General features: G+C 43.4%; 1 protein-coding gene across 2 annotated transcripts; it reads right to left on the bottom strand.

Annotated features, from left to right (window-relative positions):
- Positions 1-852: 852 nt before the first annotated feature.
- Positions 853-12,885, bottom strand: KAZALD1 (Kazal type serine peptidase inhibitor domain 1). Of its 2 annotated transcripts, XM_035134017.3 has the most exons (6): positions 12,739-12,868; positions 9,713-9,835; positions 9,015-9,626; positions 5,944-6,104; positions 2,540-2,687; positions 853-1,249 (listed from the first exon to the last, which is right to left on the bottom strand). In XM_035134017.3, exons 3-6 carry the CDS (start codon positions 9,562-9,564, stop codon positions 1,152-1,154), a joined length of 957 nt encoding a protein of 318 aa, XP_034989908.1. In that variant the 5' UTR covers positions 9,565-9,626; positions 9,713-9,835; positions 12,739-12,868; the 3' UTR covers positions 853-1,151. The 2 variants fall into 2 exon arrangements, with proteins under 2 accessions (XP_034989908.1, XP_034989907.1); XM_035134016.3 differs by lacking the exon at positions 9,713-9,835 and having other exon boundaries at positions 12,739-12,885.
- Positions 12,886-15,443: the final 2,558 nt, after the last annotated feature.

Below are 15,443 nucleotides of genomic sequence, written 5' to 3'. Positions count from 1 at the left end.
TCGGACACACACCACTGTCCATCCAGGCAAGCACGAGTTGTAGTTAAAGGACACATTTCAGCCAGATAAAATCACTAAAGGAGGATACACAGCAGGACCAGTGAGGGCAGTGACCTGGGCAGAGCCCTGAGGATTCAGCTGGTTGCAGGGAAATGCATCCCTACTATATTCCGTTGTAACCTGTCCACACTGTCTTCAATATGGAAGAGTTGATCATGCAAGTGGATTTGCATAAGAGGCTTCATATCTACTGCTACATGTGAGTGGTGGTTTCACTTTAACATTGTCAAGGCATTCAGCTCATATGGCGAATAGTGTCTCATGCAATGCCACTGCAGTTGATCTGGAGGGCAAGAGCTGATCCAAACTGAGGAAGCAGACCAAAGAGAAGTACAGATCAAGGCTAAGAAGACAACTTGGAGTCTGTAACGTAAGGAACAAGGGAATGGTGAGCAGGGTAGAGAACAAGCGTGTGGAGAGCATCTGGAACAGAATAGGCTGGGTTCCCATCACAAGAAGGGGTCTCATTGCTTCGTCTTTTCTCTAGAGTGTGCTGGGCCATCAAATTGTCTAGATGAAGCCCTGGTCTCTGATCAAACTAGTCAAAATATCATTCATGCAATTAGCAGTTGCATAACTAGTTTTTAAAAAGTAAACTGAAGTATCCATTGCTGTACATCCCTGGTGTACAGCAATGGATTGGGACCCTGGTGTGGAGGGGTTGGGGTTCTATTCTGAACTAAGGATCTTGTATCTGCTCTCTGCATTGAGGATAAAGCCTCTCATTTCCTCAAGGGGAAGTTTAATGAGTGTTGAGACATGTGTGAGGTCAAAGAAACTATATTCTCCAAAGGTGATCAAAGTACAATTTAATGCCCATTTGCTCTAGGATCAGCTAAAAACAAAACAAACCCCCTCTTTCCACTTGCTTGGTGTCCCCTTCACCTAACAAAAGAAGGGGTCAAATGATTAAATACATAAATCTTCCCCACCCCAAATTAACTGATATCCGAACTGTCCATAGAAGATTTTCAGCACAAAGGTTCAGTACTGGCTATCTCAGAGGTCTGCAGTAGATGAGGAGGCAAATGTTCAAAATGGAATAGATGTACATTTCTCTTCACTTTGACAGCTCCCTCATGCATGTGTCATCAGTAATAGTCATATGAGTCATCGTCACTCTCCATGTCATCGTCTGGCCCTAGTCTGGGCATCTTGGGCAGGGCCAATTCAGTCATGTTCAGCTGATCTGCAAGTACAGGGCACAAAGCAAATAATTAGTCCATGTACAGTGTTTGTATCCTTTGCTATCTATCCTTCACCACTGTGGGGATATTTGGATGTTGTCCATTTTACAAGCAGCCAAGAACAGGGCTGGCCCAAGACTCAGTTCTGCTGCCTAAGGTGAAGGACAAGATGTTACCACTGCCCCATTCCATGGGCAGAAACTTACCAGATTGACAGCTGAATCTTACTCATCCTTGGAGGACTCAGTGCAGGTCCCATGACACACCCTTCTCTATTCTCTAACACAGGAGAATAGCTGGGACAGGGGTTCAGAAAGAATTGGCTGTCGTCCCTGTCCACATCTCAGCATCCATTGCCTGAAGCAGCTCCCTCTCTCTAGGGTCTGACAAACAACTTGTCAAACATTTTATCTCCATGTCTTTCTCTGCATTTCTTTTCACCAAACCAATAAATCAACCAAGCACGCACGTCACAAACAATATCATGCTTAAGCTAATATTTGGTGTTAATTGTTTTTTTTTGCAGATATTTTAAATTGAATGCTAAAGAGGGATATTCTGATACAGTGAACAGAAAGTAGAATTTGGGCCCAGAAGATGTCTGCCATGGAACTGCTTAACTCTGTGTTGAATTGTGATCATAGAGAAGAACTAAACATTTTGGGAAACACATGGTTATCACTGAAACTGGGAGCCCCCGTTAAGAACCCCACCTGCTCCTTTGTAGCATGTAGTTCAACTACCCTCATATCTTGATAGCATTACATTAGCTTTTAAAAAATCCCTTTACCCACAGGACGTGCTGCCGCTAAAGTGGATGGGAAAATGTTGATTGTAATAAGGATGTAATCTAGGGGAAAACGGACACAGGGCTGCCAGTTTGGTTGGCAACCATGTTTTGGTAAAGTGTAGTTCTGCCCTGAGTGTGAGGAAATGGTATTCCATATATTTGAATTCCTTTTATTTAGAAAACACTGTTAATGACATTTTACTAAGGACTAGGTTGGTATAGTCAGTAGTTATGGATAAACCATTTGATTCTTTTTTTAAAAAAAACACCTTCAATCATAACACAGTTGGTTACACATGATATACGAAACACTACTTGGTAGTTAAGGAGCACTGATAGCAGCGGCTGGCTGAAGAATATCAGATAGCTCAGAAGAGGGGGAGACTAAAGAGACATGGAAGATCTGCTCTCACATATGGCAAAGGGTGTTTGGTGTGCCAGGCCTGAATTTCAACACAATGAATCTGTCAGGAGGAAGAGAGGAAGAGTAGGAACTACTTACCAGGAGTGAGGACCAGGAGGCTGGCTGGAGCTGCCACCTGCCCAACGTTGTTCCTGGCAAAGCAGCGGTAAGTCCCCTCATCAGTTACCCGCACAGCTTGAATCTGCAGCCAGCTGGTCACCTCATATTTCTGAGGGCCTCCCCTAAACTAGAGTTAATTATATACCAACAGGAGAGACACAATTCCATTGTTAAAAACTTTACAGCAAGTGGATTGCTGCTGAAATCTCCAATGGGAAGTTATTGAGACAGTCTCTGTATCACAAAGCAATCAATTCAGGCATATCTAAGATATTGGTTGTACAGAGGCAAAGCTCAGTTTTAGCATTGCTCCATTTGCCCTTCTTTCAGGTGAAGCACTATCATGTTCTCTGAAATATATTTTCTTGCACAAGCATCCTGTATCTTGTCATTTATAAATGCTACCTCTGTCACATAGGACATCTTTTGTTATTTAGAAAGCCACACACCTGGAATGCAAAAGCTGTTGACTCATTTTCCTGTTCTAAAGCAGGGCCAATAAGACTGAATGTTTCCCTTCAAAAGGTTTCCAGGACCTCTTTATTATTTGTCTTCCTATAATTTAGAGCCCTTTTTCTCTTTCCCTAATCCCAGCAGTTAGAGCAAACAATTAGTCTCATTCTGTCACCTTTGTACATATTTGGTAACTGTAGAATTCCACCATATTCCTTGTTCTCACTTTAAATGGGAGATTCCACCATCCTGTGTGTTTGGGTACACATAAACAAGAAAGGTGGCATACTTCTGGGATTTTAAAAGACGTACATACCTAATTCTACATGCACACACATTTCACACTTGACACATATGTATTTTGTACTTGTGTATTCTCCTGAACATCTCATCCTGTTGTGAAATACCAAGTCTCCCCTCACCCCCACCCTGAACTGGAAAACAATCTAAATTCCTTGCAGATGTAGCAAACTGTACTGTGGCACACTCTCTTTTTTCTTTTAGAGCATAAATCAGAACGGACTGGAAAGTGACCACAAACTGTCTTCTTGTTTCTCAGTCTCCTTTGTAAACAGGATACAAGCAGCTTTTCTCTGAAAGTGAATGCACAGGCTCTGTCTTTCTCTTTCTCTTGTCAACTCAGAGAGCACAGAATCACACCCCAAAAGTGATGTTACCTCACCAATGGGCAGAAACGCATGAAGCACAGAATTTAAAAGATCACTTTGAAATAGTCATTTGCTTATCAATAGCAGCGCAACACTGAAACAAGTTCCAGAATTTGTAATGTCTTGGCAGGGGGTGGAATATAAAAGAGGAGAAAATGAAGGGTTTGTGGAGTCAGTAGGAGAGGGACTGCTTGCCATGGATTGAATCAAAAAGCTTTATATGGGACTCAAAAACTTCACTCTCGGTTACTGAAAGCCACACCCACATCCCCTTTGATTTCTCAGCTCTTAGAAGATTATGTCTACATACTTAACTATGTGTCTACATACATATAGTTTTAAGATGAGGTCTAAAAACTTTTTAAATGAAAACTAGGTTTCTCTGCATTCTTACAAAGCTATACAAGTCTATGCAATAGACTAGAATATGCAGTCACAAAGCAGTAGATTTCCTGATTAAACTGGGAAAACTAATCTTAAACTGAGGATCCTCCAGTGAGACTGACCGATTTACAGCACAATCCTGTGTGGGATTGCCAGAATGTAAATACTACTGTGCTCAATGAAGACCACTTCCCACCTGCCTGGGATTTCCATTCCATTTTAAGGATAGAGTCCTTGAAAATGCATCCCATTTTAAAGATGGAACCCTAAAGTTGTAGGGGTGCATGGGGATTTAGTGGTGCATTAGGACCTTGGTAGCATCATCTGGTTTAATACCTACCCTCACACTGAAGATTTTTCTGCGCAATATATTCCATAATGTTTCATTTAAACTGTTTTTAATTAACTCGCAGAAAATGGAGTTTCTCTCTGGAGATTATTCCATTGTTTCAGCTTTTCCCTGTGGGAAAGCTGTTTCTAGTTCCAGTTTTCATTTGTTCACTTTCATCCCCGATGTGTGGTCCAGCAAGGAAATGCAGTCCAGGAAAGTGACTTGAAATTCATTCTAGCTGGAAGATGCTATCAGAAGCATAACACTACTTTTCCCCTGCCCGAAACATAGAGCTTCCCCAAGCTTCTCAATCCAGCAGTGATGTAGTTTTCGCTTCACCCAAACATTCCATACAACAATAATAAAGATTTGTAGTTTCTATAAAAGTTTCCCAGGACTTCCTTACATGCCCTTTAAATAGAAGGGTATACAAGTGGCTGCCCTACAGCCTCTCAAGTTCTATTTTGGGATGGAGCTCCAAGCCTGTTAACCCTTCTGAGGATAACTTGGTGAGTCTTCTGTGTTAGGGTTATCCACAGTGAGTACAATATTCCACACCTGCCATTGTGGATCATAGCTGTCGTCTCCTGTTTTTTGCAGGAAACCCCTGGATTTAAATCCGTTTCCCGCTGGTCTCCCGAATTGAAAAATTCCTGTAAATCCCCCGGATTTGCAGCTCCCGGCTGGCTGCTAGCTCACTTGGTTTTGGAAATCGCCTCTGCGCATATCTGGACATGTGCAGAAGCGACTTGCGGTGCCGCGGTGCCGCTGACCCCTTATTTTCCCTTATTTTCCTATCCGGAAGTTGACGCCTATGTTGTGGATAGTTTATTACTCTTCCTCAAAGGGGAACAGTAAAAAGGAGAAGATAATTGAACTTCACGGTAACAAAGGAAATGCACATGCAGGGATGCAACTGTTTTTTCAGCAGCAGATACAGCATATTCTGAAGAAAATGAAAGTGGCATATCTGTGGTATCTAATGTCAGCCTAAGTGAAGGATGATGCTAAACATGAGATGCAGTTGCTAAAAGGAGGTAAATTAAAAGGTAAAGGTAAAGGGACCCCTGACAGTTAAGTCCAGTCACGGACGACTCTGGGGTTGCAGCGCTCATCTCGCTTTATTGGTTGAGGGAGCCGGCATTTGTCTGCAGACAGCTTCCGGGTCATGTGGCCAGCATGACAAAGCTGCCTCTGGCGAACCAGAGCAGTGCATGGAAACGCCGTTTACCTTCCCACTGTAGTGGTACCTATTTATCTACTTGCACTTTGACGTGCTTTCGAACTGCTAGGTTGGCAGGAGCAGGCACCGAACAACAGGAGCTCACCGGGTTGCGGGATTCGAACAGCCGACCTTCCGATTGGCAAGCCCAAGAGGCTCAGTGGTTTAGACCACAGCGCCACCCGCATCCCCTAAAAGGAGGTAAATTAGGCCTGCCAAATAACTGAGTAATCTGAGAACCTTCTGCTGCAAAATCCATTTTCAGACCTGCCCCATAAACACAGACCATTCTCCTCCTGAGCTCTTGCTGGAACTCGTAGCTCACCTGAACTGAGATGTGGGGGTCATCTCCAGGAAGCAGCATGTCCGATCCCTCCTTTCTCCATTCAATAGATGCCATGGGGTATGCAAAAACCTCACACCCAAAGATCACATCTTGCCCAGTGATGTTCCAGATGTCATAGGGAGGCGATACGATATGGGGCTCTGTAAAGATCCAAAACCATCTGAGGGAAATAATCTCTGGATTGCTTGTATATGAAAACAAAACATTTTCATGCTGGATTTTATACTGTAGATCAGGCACCCCCAAACCTGGCCCTCCAGATGTTTGGGGACTACAATTCCCATCATCCCTTGCCACTTATCCTGTTAGCTAGGGATGATGGGAGTTGTAGTCCCAAAACATATGGAGTGCTGAGTTTGGGGGTGCCTGCTGTAGATTAGTTCTCTCAGCTTGTTCTAGCTGAGATCTGATTTAGATGTGTTTTCCAAAAAATCCTTATAGTACATGATGTGATATTTACCTTTCGGTTGTCAGCCTGCAAGCAGCGCCTGTGTAATTTTAATATTTTTGTTCAGCAACTAGCAATTTTAGGTGCAGCAGCAGCAGCAACCACCACAATAATAATTAAGCACATTGTCGTGTACAACTGTTGCACTATGCTGGCTTATTTCTTATAAACAGAAAAAAGCCAGGCTTTTTATAACTGAGCTGAATAGTCCTGTTCGCCTTGCCCACCAGTAGTTGTTAGTCAAGCATGTGTTTGCATCCTGGCACATCTGTGAACCACAGCCCTTGGCCCCTAAACGGTGGTCCAGAGCTTTGTCATCCTCGTTTAAATGAAGTGTTTCTCAGGGAATGTCGCTTCAGTCTCATGTTGCGGCAGAAACGTGACATCCTTGTGGCAGCTGCTAATCAGCCTGCTTTACTGTCAGATGCTTTGGCTATATTTTAAGCATCCTAGTCCCTCTCTTCCTCCTGTTCTGAGGTTGGCTGCACAGGGAGGGGTCCATAGCTCTGTGGTAGAGCATATACTCTGCATGCAGAAGTTCCCAAGGTCGATCTCCAGCATCTCCAGTTAACAAAGGATTGGGTACCAAGTGTTGGGTGGGATAGATAGCTCTCTACTTGAGACCTTGGAGAGCTGCAGAGTGGATAATCCTTGATCAGTTCAACAAAAGTCTCTGGCTAATTTCAGGCAGCTTCTTAAGTTTCAGTTGGATTTTAAGATAAGATAAGATCAGATCAGATATCTTTATTGTCATTGTCCCCTTGCGGGAACAACGAAATTACTCGGTTGCTACATCCACTCAGATAAAGCATTCCGCATAATCCAAAATTACAAAACCTAATTAAAAACAGTAAATATAATACAAATAACAAGTAAAATAAGATGACTTCAAAGTCCAGGCTTTCCATTTAAGGCCAAAATCGCTCTAGAGAAGAAACTGTTCCTGAGACGGCTCGTTCTTGCCTGCATAGTTCTATATCTCCGTCCCGATGGCAGGAGCTGAAACAAATGGTGACCAGGGTGCGTTGGATCTCTTGATATGTCTAGTGCTTTTCTATGGCACCTGGTGGTATAGATTTGTTCTAAGGTGGAGAGTGAGCAGCCAATAATGCTCTCTGCTGTTTTAATAATTCTACACAGCCCTGCTCTGTCCTGAGAAGTACACCTTCCGTACCACACACATAAACCGTACGTGAGCACGCTCTGTATGGCACAGTGATAGAAGGCAAGCAGCAGCTTTTGTGGAAGGTGGGTTTTCCTTAAAATTCTCAAAAAATACAGTCTCTGTTGCACCTTCTTCACAAGCCCCCTTGTATTAACACTCCAGGACAGATCCTCCTGTAACTCAATGCCTAGAAATCTAAACGTTGTTACCCTCTCCACACAAATTCTGTCAATCAAAAGTGGCTGGACCTCATTCTTCTGTCTCCTAAAGTCCACCACAAGCTCCTTTGTTTTCTTTGTATTTATGAGCAAGTTATTAACTCTGCACCACTTTGTCAGCCGCTCCACCTCATCTCTATAGTCCGTTTCACCCTCCTTATCAGGACTTCCAAATAGTGTAGTGTTGTGAGACCAAATGTTAGCAATCCCAGTGACACCTTCCTGCCCCAACATCTTGGATTTCTTCTAGTGTTCCCCTTCAATGAAATCTAGCAGAGTTGCTCCATCTATTTTAAGATATACACATGCTGTATCTTACTGGGCCATTCTTTTCTGAGCCATGCTATGCACACTAAATAGCAATCTAATTTTTCTCCAAATTTTGTGATGTAGTCCCCAGTACATCACAGTACAAAAAAATGTACAAAAATGCATATCAGCATGTATATTTTAGAATAAAATATGTTTAGAAATATGTGCTTCAAGGGGAAATCGGTACAGAATGGTGTCTTTTGTGGGATAGTAAACATTTATAAACATTGGTCAATACAAAAAAAAAATCTGGATTTTTCAATGGCAGCACAAAATATCCAGATGAATATGAAATAGGCTGGAATGGACATGTTATTGAACACATGTGAAAGCGACACAGGCTGAAAAAGAAGACTGGTCTCCCTTTGTCATTTAAGAGGCTTCTGGCCAGATGTTTAGGTTCACTCTAAGCACTGAATATATCATCTGGAGGTGCCCCCTAACAACCATACAGGCCTTATTTTCAATTACTTACTGCTTTTGGGATGGGGAACCCCATGATCTTGGTTTGCACAGCTTTCCATAGAAAATAATTACCGTACAGTGCACTGTGAAGAGGTCTATGCATCACTCTTAAGGTGAGGTTGTGCTTTGCATACAGAAAGTCCTAGGCATTTAAACTGGCATTTCCCCTTTAAAAAGCTCACATGGCAAGTGATGGGGAAGATCTTTGCCTGAGACCCTGGAACACTTCCACCAGTTATTGTACTGGGCTCGAAAAAACAAAAGCTTGAACTGGTTTAAGGTAGCTGTCAAAGCATTCCCCATTTCTCTTTTGTCCAGCTTAAAGCTCTCCGCCTCTTTCATTTCCCAAATGCCCCCTTTTCTTGGAATGTAAATGTGGAGAAATGCCTTCTCACATTGCAGCTTCACTTGGAAATTTAGAGAAAACCTGCAGAAGCCTTACCTGATTCGCAGGGTCCTTCATGGGCCACAGTGAGATTAGCCTCTGGATGGGAGTTATGCACCTCCTGAAATTTGCATATTTGGGCATAGGTCTTGCCATCGGAGCCACAGAGAGCCTGGCTAGATTGGCAAGTGCACTGAGGCTCAGGCACCTCGCCACGCCGTAGGTCCCCGGAATCAAGGCGGCACTCTAAGTGATCCCCACACTTGCCATAGAAGTGGTTGGTATTGTCCAAGTCACAGATCTGGCCCTCCAGATTGGCACACTCCCAACAGCAGTCACAGGCATCCAGCACCACCCCAGCAAGGCAGCCACGTGGCGTGGGACATTCTTCCAATCTACATTGCACACAGCTCTCCCCCTCCTCCAGAAGCCTCTGCCAGCCACGCTGCAAGTAATCTGGGCCGACAGGCAGGGCTCGAATGAGTACATCCCAGCACAAAAACAGCAAGAAGAAGGTGACCCGTAAGGAGGCTAAGTTAGCAGGACGAGACATTCTCACAAGCTTTCGGGAACTTGGCATCCATTCATCGCCCTTGCCGAAAAACATCCCTTGGACACTTGGGTCCTGAGCACCTTTCGCTGCAATCTTCTCTACAAGGCCATCAGTGCCTGCAAAAAAGAAATAGAACTTAGAGGAGGGGGACAACCACTTAATGAATCCCTGAGGTGTGGGGGTTGGGGCTCAGTGGCCGTACCTCCGAGTAGGGCTGAGAATGTCCCCTTCTTGTAACCCTGGAGACCTCCTGCCAATCAGTCTAGACAATCCTGAACTAGATGGACCACTGGGCTGACTTGGTATAAGGCAGTTTCTTGAGTTCCTGTGGAGGAACAAGGGACATCATCTGGGGGGAAAGGCAATCCCACCCACCATTGAACCCAATGCATTTTGGCTATACGTTATTTTAGCTTTACACACTATCGCCAGAATGTAACTCCCGTGAAAGTTGAGAGTCGCCCATGCAATATATATACCGGTAATTGCAAGATGTTTCATCAGGCAGACAGGAAAGTTAAACCTGAACAATGGTAAATGCACATTTTGATCATTTCAGATCACAGTTTCTTTACAATTATTTTAGCATAGAAAAATATAATAGCTAACAGGTGGTTATGGGCTATTGTTGTCCCAAGCCAGGAACTCAAGCCCTGGTCTATTTAAGCTGCTGTGCTTTCTCTGCCATAAGGCTATGAATGTTAATTCCCAAACTTGCCTTTCATGTACATTGTACAAGCTTCCTTTTAGAACAAAGACTGCGAGGTCAATGAGGGAGCAGTCATGCTGTGAAAATATTCACTCAGCACTAAGTTATTCTTGTCCATGATCATTTTTCTAGGCTAGTTCATTCAAAATCTTGGGGGTTGTTTGACTTCAGCCATGCGGCTGCCATTGAGACAGGGACATCTGTTGCACTGTATCAGATAGTTAACAGTTGTTCTGAAAGAAATGGCCCTTGGGTAAGGAAGAGGGGATGCAATTGCTATTTCTGTCACTCACTTGCAGTTGCAGCCAATTAAGTGTCAAGCAGGTCCCCCCCCCCCGTACATTATCCTTGGTTCTTATTGCCTTTACCACCCCCATTCCCACTCCTCCATGGTAATATCTATTTCATGCCTCTTGCCTCCAAAAGCTAGAATCCTAGATCCACCTACCTATTTTGGTCTAATAGACAAACAGATATATCCTCAGCAATAAATAAAATAACCTAACTCCTCTGGGCTGCTCTTGTATCACTAGAACACACACACCTCAGGTCTGAAAACAGAACCCAGTATTTCAGATGCTTTTTTTTGTATCATCTCCTCTAGATTTCTCTGTCCATCCAGATCCTAATGACTAACACGACAACCTGCTTCTCCCCCCCCCCCACAACTTTGGAGATAGAAACCCCACTCTGTTATCATGGAAGTGCACTAATGAGCACTGTTAGCAATATTCTCACTTACAGACAAGAGCTAAAGAAAAAATTGCATGGCATTTCAGATGAAACTAATCCATAACAGAAGGAGTTCTGTTGTTTTATAGGAAACACGCTCTGTTTAGCCCTGGGCATTAAGGGCTATCTTGTGACAGCCAAGCCTTCCCAGAATTGTTCTCCTTTACTCCCCACTCCCTCCTAACCACAAACATGCACATTTCATACCAGACCTTTAGTTAGCTACCATGATGATAGCAACTTTTATTGGTGAGCTAGAAATTACACTTCTGCCAACATACTAGGTTCGAGACTCTGATGATAATAATACAGGGGGGAGAGAGAAAGACCCAGGGCAGGTCTCTAGTGTTTTGTTGTGGATGAATTTTGCAATGTGTTTTATTGTGGGTGGTTTTTACAATGTATTTTATTGCAGAGGAATTTTGCAACATATTCTTGACACAATAGTGGTGGATTTATTATACATCATTAATTGCTCTTCAGTGCTTCCCCAATGTTACCAACTTATTGCTGTCTGGAGGGACTACAGTGGGACATATGCAGGACAACACCCTGAACATCTGTGGTATAAAAAGTTTTGGAATTTCAGCAGGAAGTTGCAGGATATGCACTGAATGGAAATGAGGCAGTATGAACACCCCAAGACATTTGCTGGTGCAAACAGTATTGAAAGCAAGATTGTGTATGACCACCCCTGATACCATCATCACCACAAATCATCATGAACATGCAATAAAAAAGTTGTTTGGATGGGCCCTATGATGGCTCAATTGCTGTGAAGTTAAGGCTGCAAACATATGCACATTTACCTGGGAGTATGCTCCACTGAACACAGTGGGACTTGTTTCTGAGTCAACATGTCTAGGACTGTGATGTAAATAACAGTATGAAGCTAAATACAATACATCAGAATGTGCTGTAACTCAGTTTCCAAACACCCTCAGGAATATTACTGTTCAACAATGTTATTCCCTCCCTGCTAATTGAAAACTTTGCTAGACTTTAGATACATCTTCAGAGGAACTTAGCACAGGGGACCAGGGGAAATAATGGAAGCGTCAGGCCCCATAGAGACACAGTAAGCAGTGATTTCAGAGGCCAATTGTTTCATTTGCCTGTAGACAGGAGTCCTTGGACCCATCCCATCCAAGACAGATGTTTATCCAACCAATGCTTAAATGGTTCCAAGGATGTGTATCTCCTGTGGCTGAAAACCTGGAGCCAAGTCTGAAATGCTCGTTTTTCCAGAATTGATTCCAAGAGTTTCAGAAATCAATGGATACCTTGAGATTTCAGGAATGGTCAAGGAGCTCATCGAATCATAGAACTGTAGAGTTGGAAGGGACCCTGAGGGTCATCTACTCCAACCCCCCATGCAGAAATCTCAACTAGATCATACATGACAGATGGCCATCCAAGCTCTGCTTATAAACCTCCAAGGAAGGATAATCTACCGGTACCACCTCGCATGGGAATTTGTTCCCCTGTCGAACAGCTCTTACTGTCAGAAAATGAGTCTGAGCAGCTGGTCTGGAGGGCCATGCTTAGACCTTGAAAGGAAGGTTTAGGAAGCTCCATGCAAATGTTTACCCTCCTTTATTTTAAATGCTAGACCTGACTTGAATTGCCTTAATCCAGAGAATCATGGTAATGAATATTCCTTCTTTTGGGAACTCTCCAGTTCCTTGCATACTATATACAGTAGACAATGTAGCCCTAAAATATCTCATTTTTTATTTAAAAAAATCTGGCAACTCTGCTCCCCATACAGTGGTGGATGCACCTACCTCCGCTCAGACTAGGCAAAGCCTGTGGCTGGTTCAAAATCCTGGGGTTCAGTTGCTTCCAATGCCGTCCTGAATATCCCCTCCAACCGGGTTAAGCTGGATGATTTTTGCCTTTTCCAGTGGATTAGTTGGTCTGCATCTCTGCTTGGAATGAGGACCAGTGATGTCACAATGAAACGTGATCCCCTGATCCCAGCCCTCTCCTCTCTCCCGCCCCTCAACACACAGAAACAGTACTACTTCCACCAAAGCTTGCCTGATTAGCCACTAGACTTGTTTTCATGCCGAATGTCCACAAGTGAAGCCCAGCAGAAACCTCTTTCGCTACTCCTGGCTCTGCTCTACGGAGAAACCACAATTGTAACGAGACACTTTTTTCACTGACTACTTAGGAAGCAGGCTCTAGGCAGAAAAAATCCTTTTTTTATTTATTAGAAGTATAAACTGGAACTCAACATGTCCAGGGGGGAGCTCAGAGTTCTTGGGTGGCAGATGTGCCTGATTTTTTCCAAAGCAAAACATTCCAAAGCAGAAGAGCCCCCAACTGATTGCTATAAAGAGAAGCTGTGAAAGTGAGAGGTATTCAGGGAAAGTGATGTTTAGTTGCCACATGGATGGTATGTTTCAGAGGGCATTCTCAGTGAGGATCATCAGAGTGGTGAGATGGGAAGAGGCAGCACCTTTAGGACATGCCAGGAGCCAAATATCGAACTTTTTCTGCCAAAGCAAAAGTGCAGGTTGGTTCAAGGCAGAATCAACAGCCTGCCAAAGTTCACCTGAAATGTAGCCACGTACACACTGCCTCCCAAAATAGAACATTTAAAGAGGGCACGTATTTGCATAAAAATGGCATATGCTCAATTATATAGATGCGGAAAGAAAGAAAGAAAGAAAGAAAGAAAGAAAGAAAGAAAGAAAGAAAGAAAGAAAGAAAGAAAGAGATCTCTGTGTATGATCTGCTAGCAAAAGATGAAAAGTTTGATCTGGTGTGTGCCAAAATAAGCACTCTCTCTTTTTCCTCGTCTGCCACTCAGATGTGGGCTCTACTCCTGTGGAATGGAGAGGACAATCAGAAATAGTGGAGCTTCTGTGCCATTGCCAATCTTTTCATTGAGGAACCTCAATGGTTAACAGGGGATTAGACAATTTCAGGGAAAATATCAATGGCTGCTGGTCATGATGAATGTATGCTACCTCCAGAAACAGAGGTAACTTGCCCCTGAGTACCATAAACAAGAGAGTGCTGTTGCACTCCCATCCTGCTTAGAGGCTTTTGTAGGCATCTTGATGGCCCCCTGATCTCATCTTCCTATGTTTTAAACCAGGGCCGGCCCTACGGCAAGGCTGGGTGGCAGCTGCGCTGGGAAACGGAGCGGGAGGGGGGCGCCAGAGGGATCTTCGCACCATGGCGCCAGGGCGCCAGATATGCTTAAGACGGCCCTGTTTTTAACCACTCATGTGTTTATAAAGAACACCACTTGAAAACTGAGCTAGGAAGGACTGAGTAAGGGTTGAAAATGGTGCCTGGGTGCACCACTTTGATATTCTTTCAGAGTAGTATTCATTTATTTATCTATTGCAATATTTCCATTCTTCCTTTCAGAGTCCCCAAAGTAGCTCACAATCACAAACTAAAACAAACACAATCAAACAATAAAATAAAGCCGGGAGCTTAAAAACAACAACAACAAACCCATACCAGAGCTGACTATCCAAACATAATCACAAAGAGAAGAGAGAGCAGGCTAAATCAAAACAGAATCTTGGCAGGGCAAAGAAATATTTGCAGTGTCATAATACCATTAAAGAGGGGGGCACTGGAGCCCTCCAAGGTAGGGAGTGCTCCTATACTCAAAATAGTATCATCAGTTCACATTCAAATTGGTGGTGATTATCTAATTAGTAGTTGGCTACATTAAAGATTCAAACAGTAGAACAAAGTAATGCCATCCTGTGGCCTCAGTAGCATTTGCAAGGCTTTGCATAATGCTTTCAGTAATAGCAGATCTAGATTACCTTTTAAAAATCAGAAATACGCATTTAGTTTCTTTGCAAGCTATCAGTTGGCTTCTGAAAAGTCGAGTTGTACAAATAACAAATGGAAACTGATTCATTGTGGCAGACTTTCGTGTTCTACCCTGTTTCTCCTAAAATAAGACATACCCATAAAATAAGCCGTAGCAGGATTTCTAAGCAGCTGCGCAATATAAGCCATACCCCAAAAATAAGACATAGTGATAGGCGCAGTTCTGGAGGGCACCAAGGAAGAGGCTAGGCTGGACATGTAATAATTAAAAAAAATAAGACACCCCCTGAAAATAAGCCACTGTGTTTTGTTTTGTTTTTGAGGAAAAATAAATATAAGACGGTGTCTTATTTTCGGAGAAACACGGCACTTCACTGTATTTATTTTAAAGTACATAACGTAGCTCAGTGGTGCATGAGACTCTTAATCTCATTGTTGTGGGTTTGAGCCCCATGTTGGGAAAGGATTCCTGCACTGCAGGTGGTTGGACTAGATGACCCTCGTGGTCCCTCCCAACTCTACAATTCTATGATCAATGTTACCACTTCCATTAGTTTCTTTGATTCTACACATCCCTTGTTTCTCCAGCACAGTTGTTATCAGCTGTGATTCTGTCAATTCCAGCAACAGCTCCTGATGATCGGGGGGGGGGGGTAACCAGGAGAGGCAGAATGGCTAT

The sequence above is a fragment of the Zootoca vivipara genome, chromosome 5 (assembly GCF_965207765.1).
Source record: "Zootoca vivipara chromosome 5, rZooViv2.hap1.1, whole genome shotgun sequence".
NCBI classification, from domain to species: domain Eukaryota; kingdom Metazoa; phylum Chordata; class Lepidosauria; order Squamata; family Lacertidae; genus Zootoca; species Zootoca vivipara.
The sequence above is the reverse complement of the archived record's forward strand: the minus strand, read 5'-3'. Positions and strand labels throughout refer to the sequence as shown.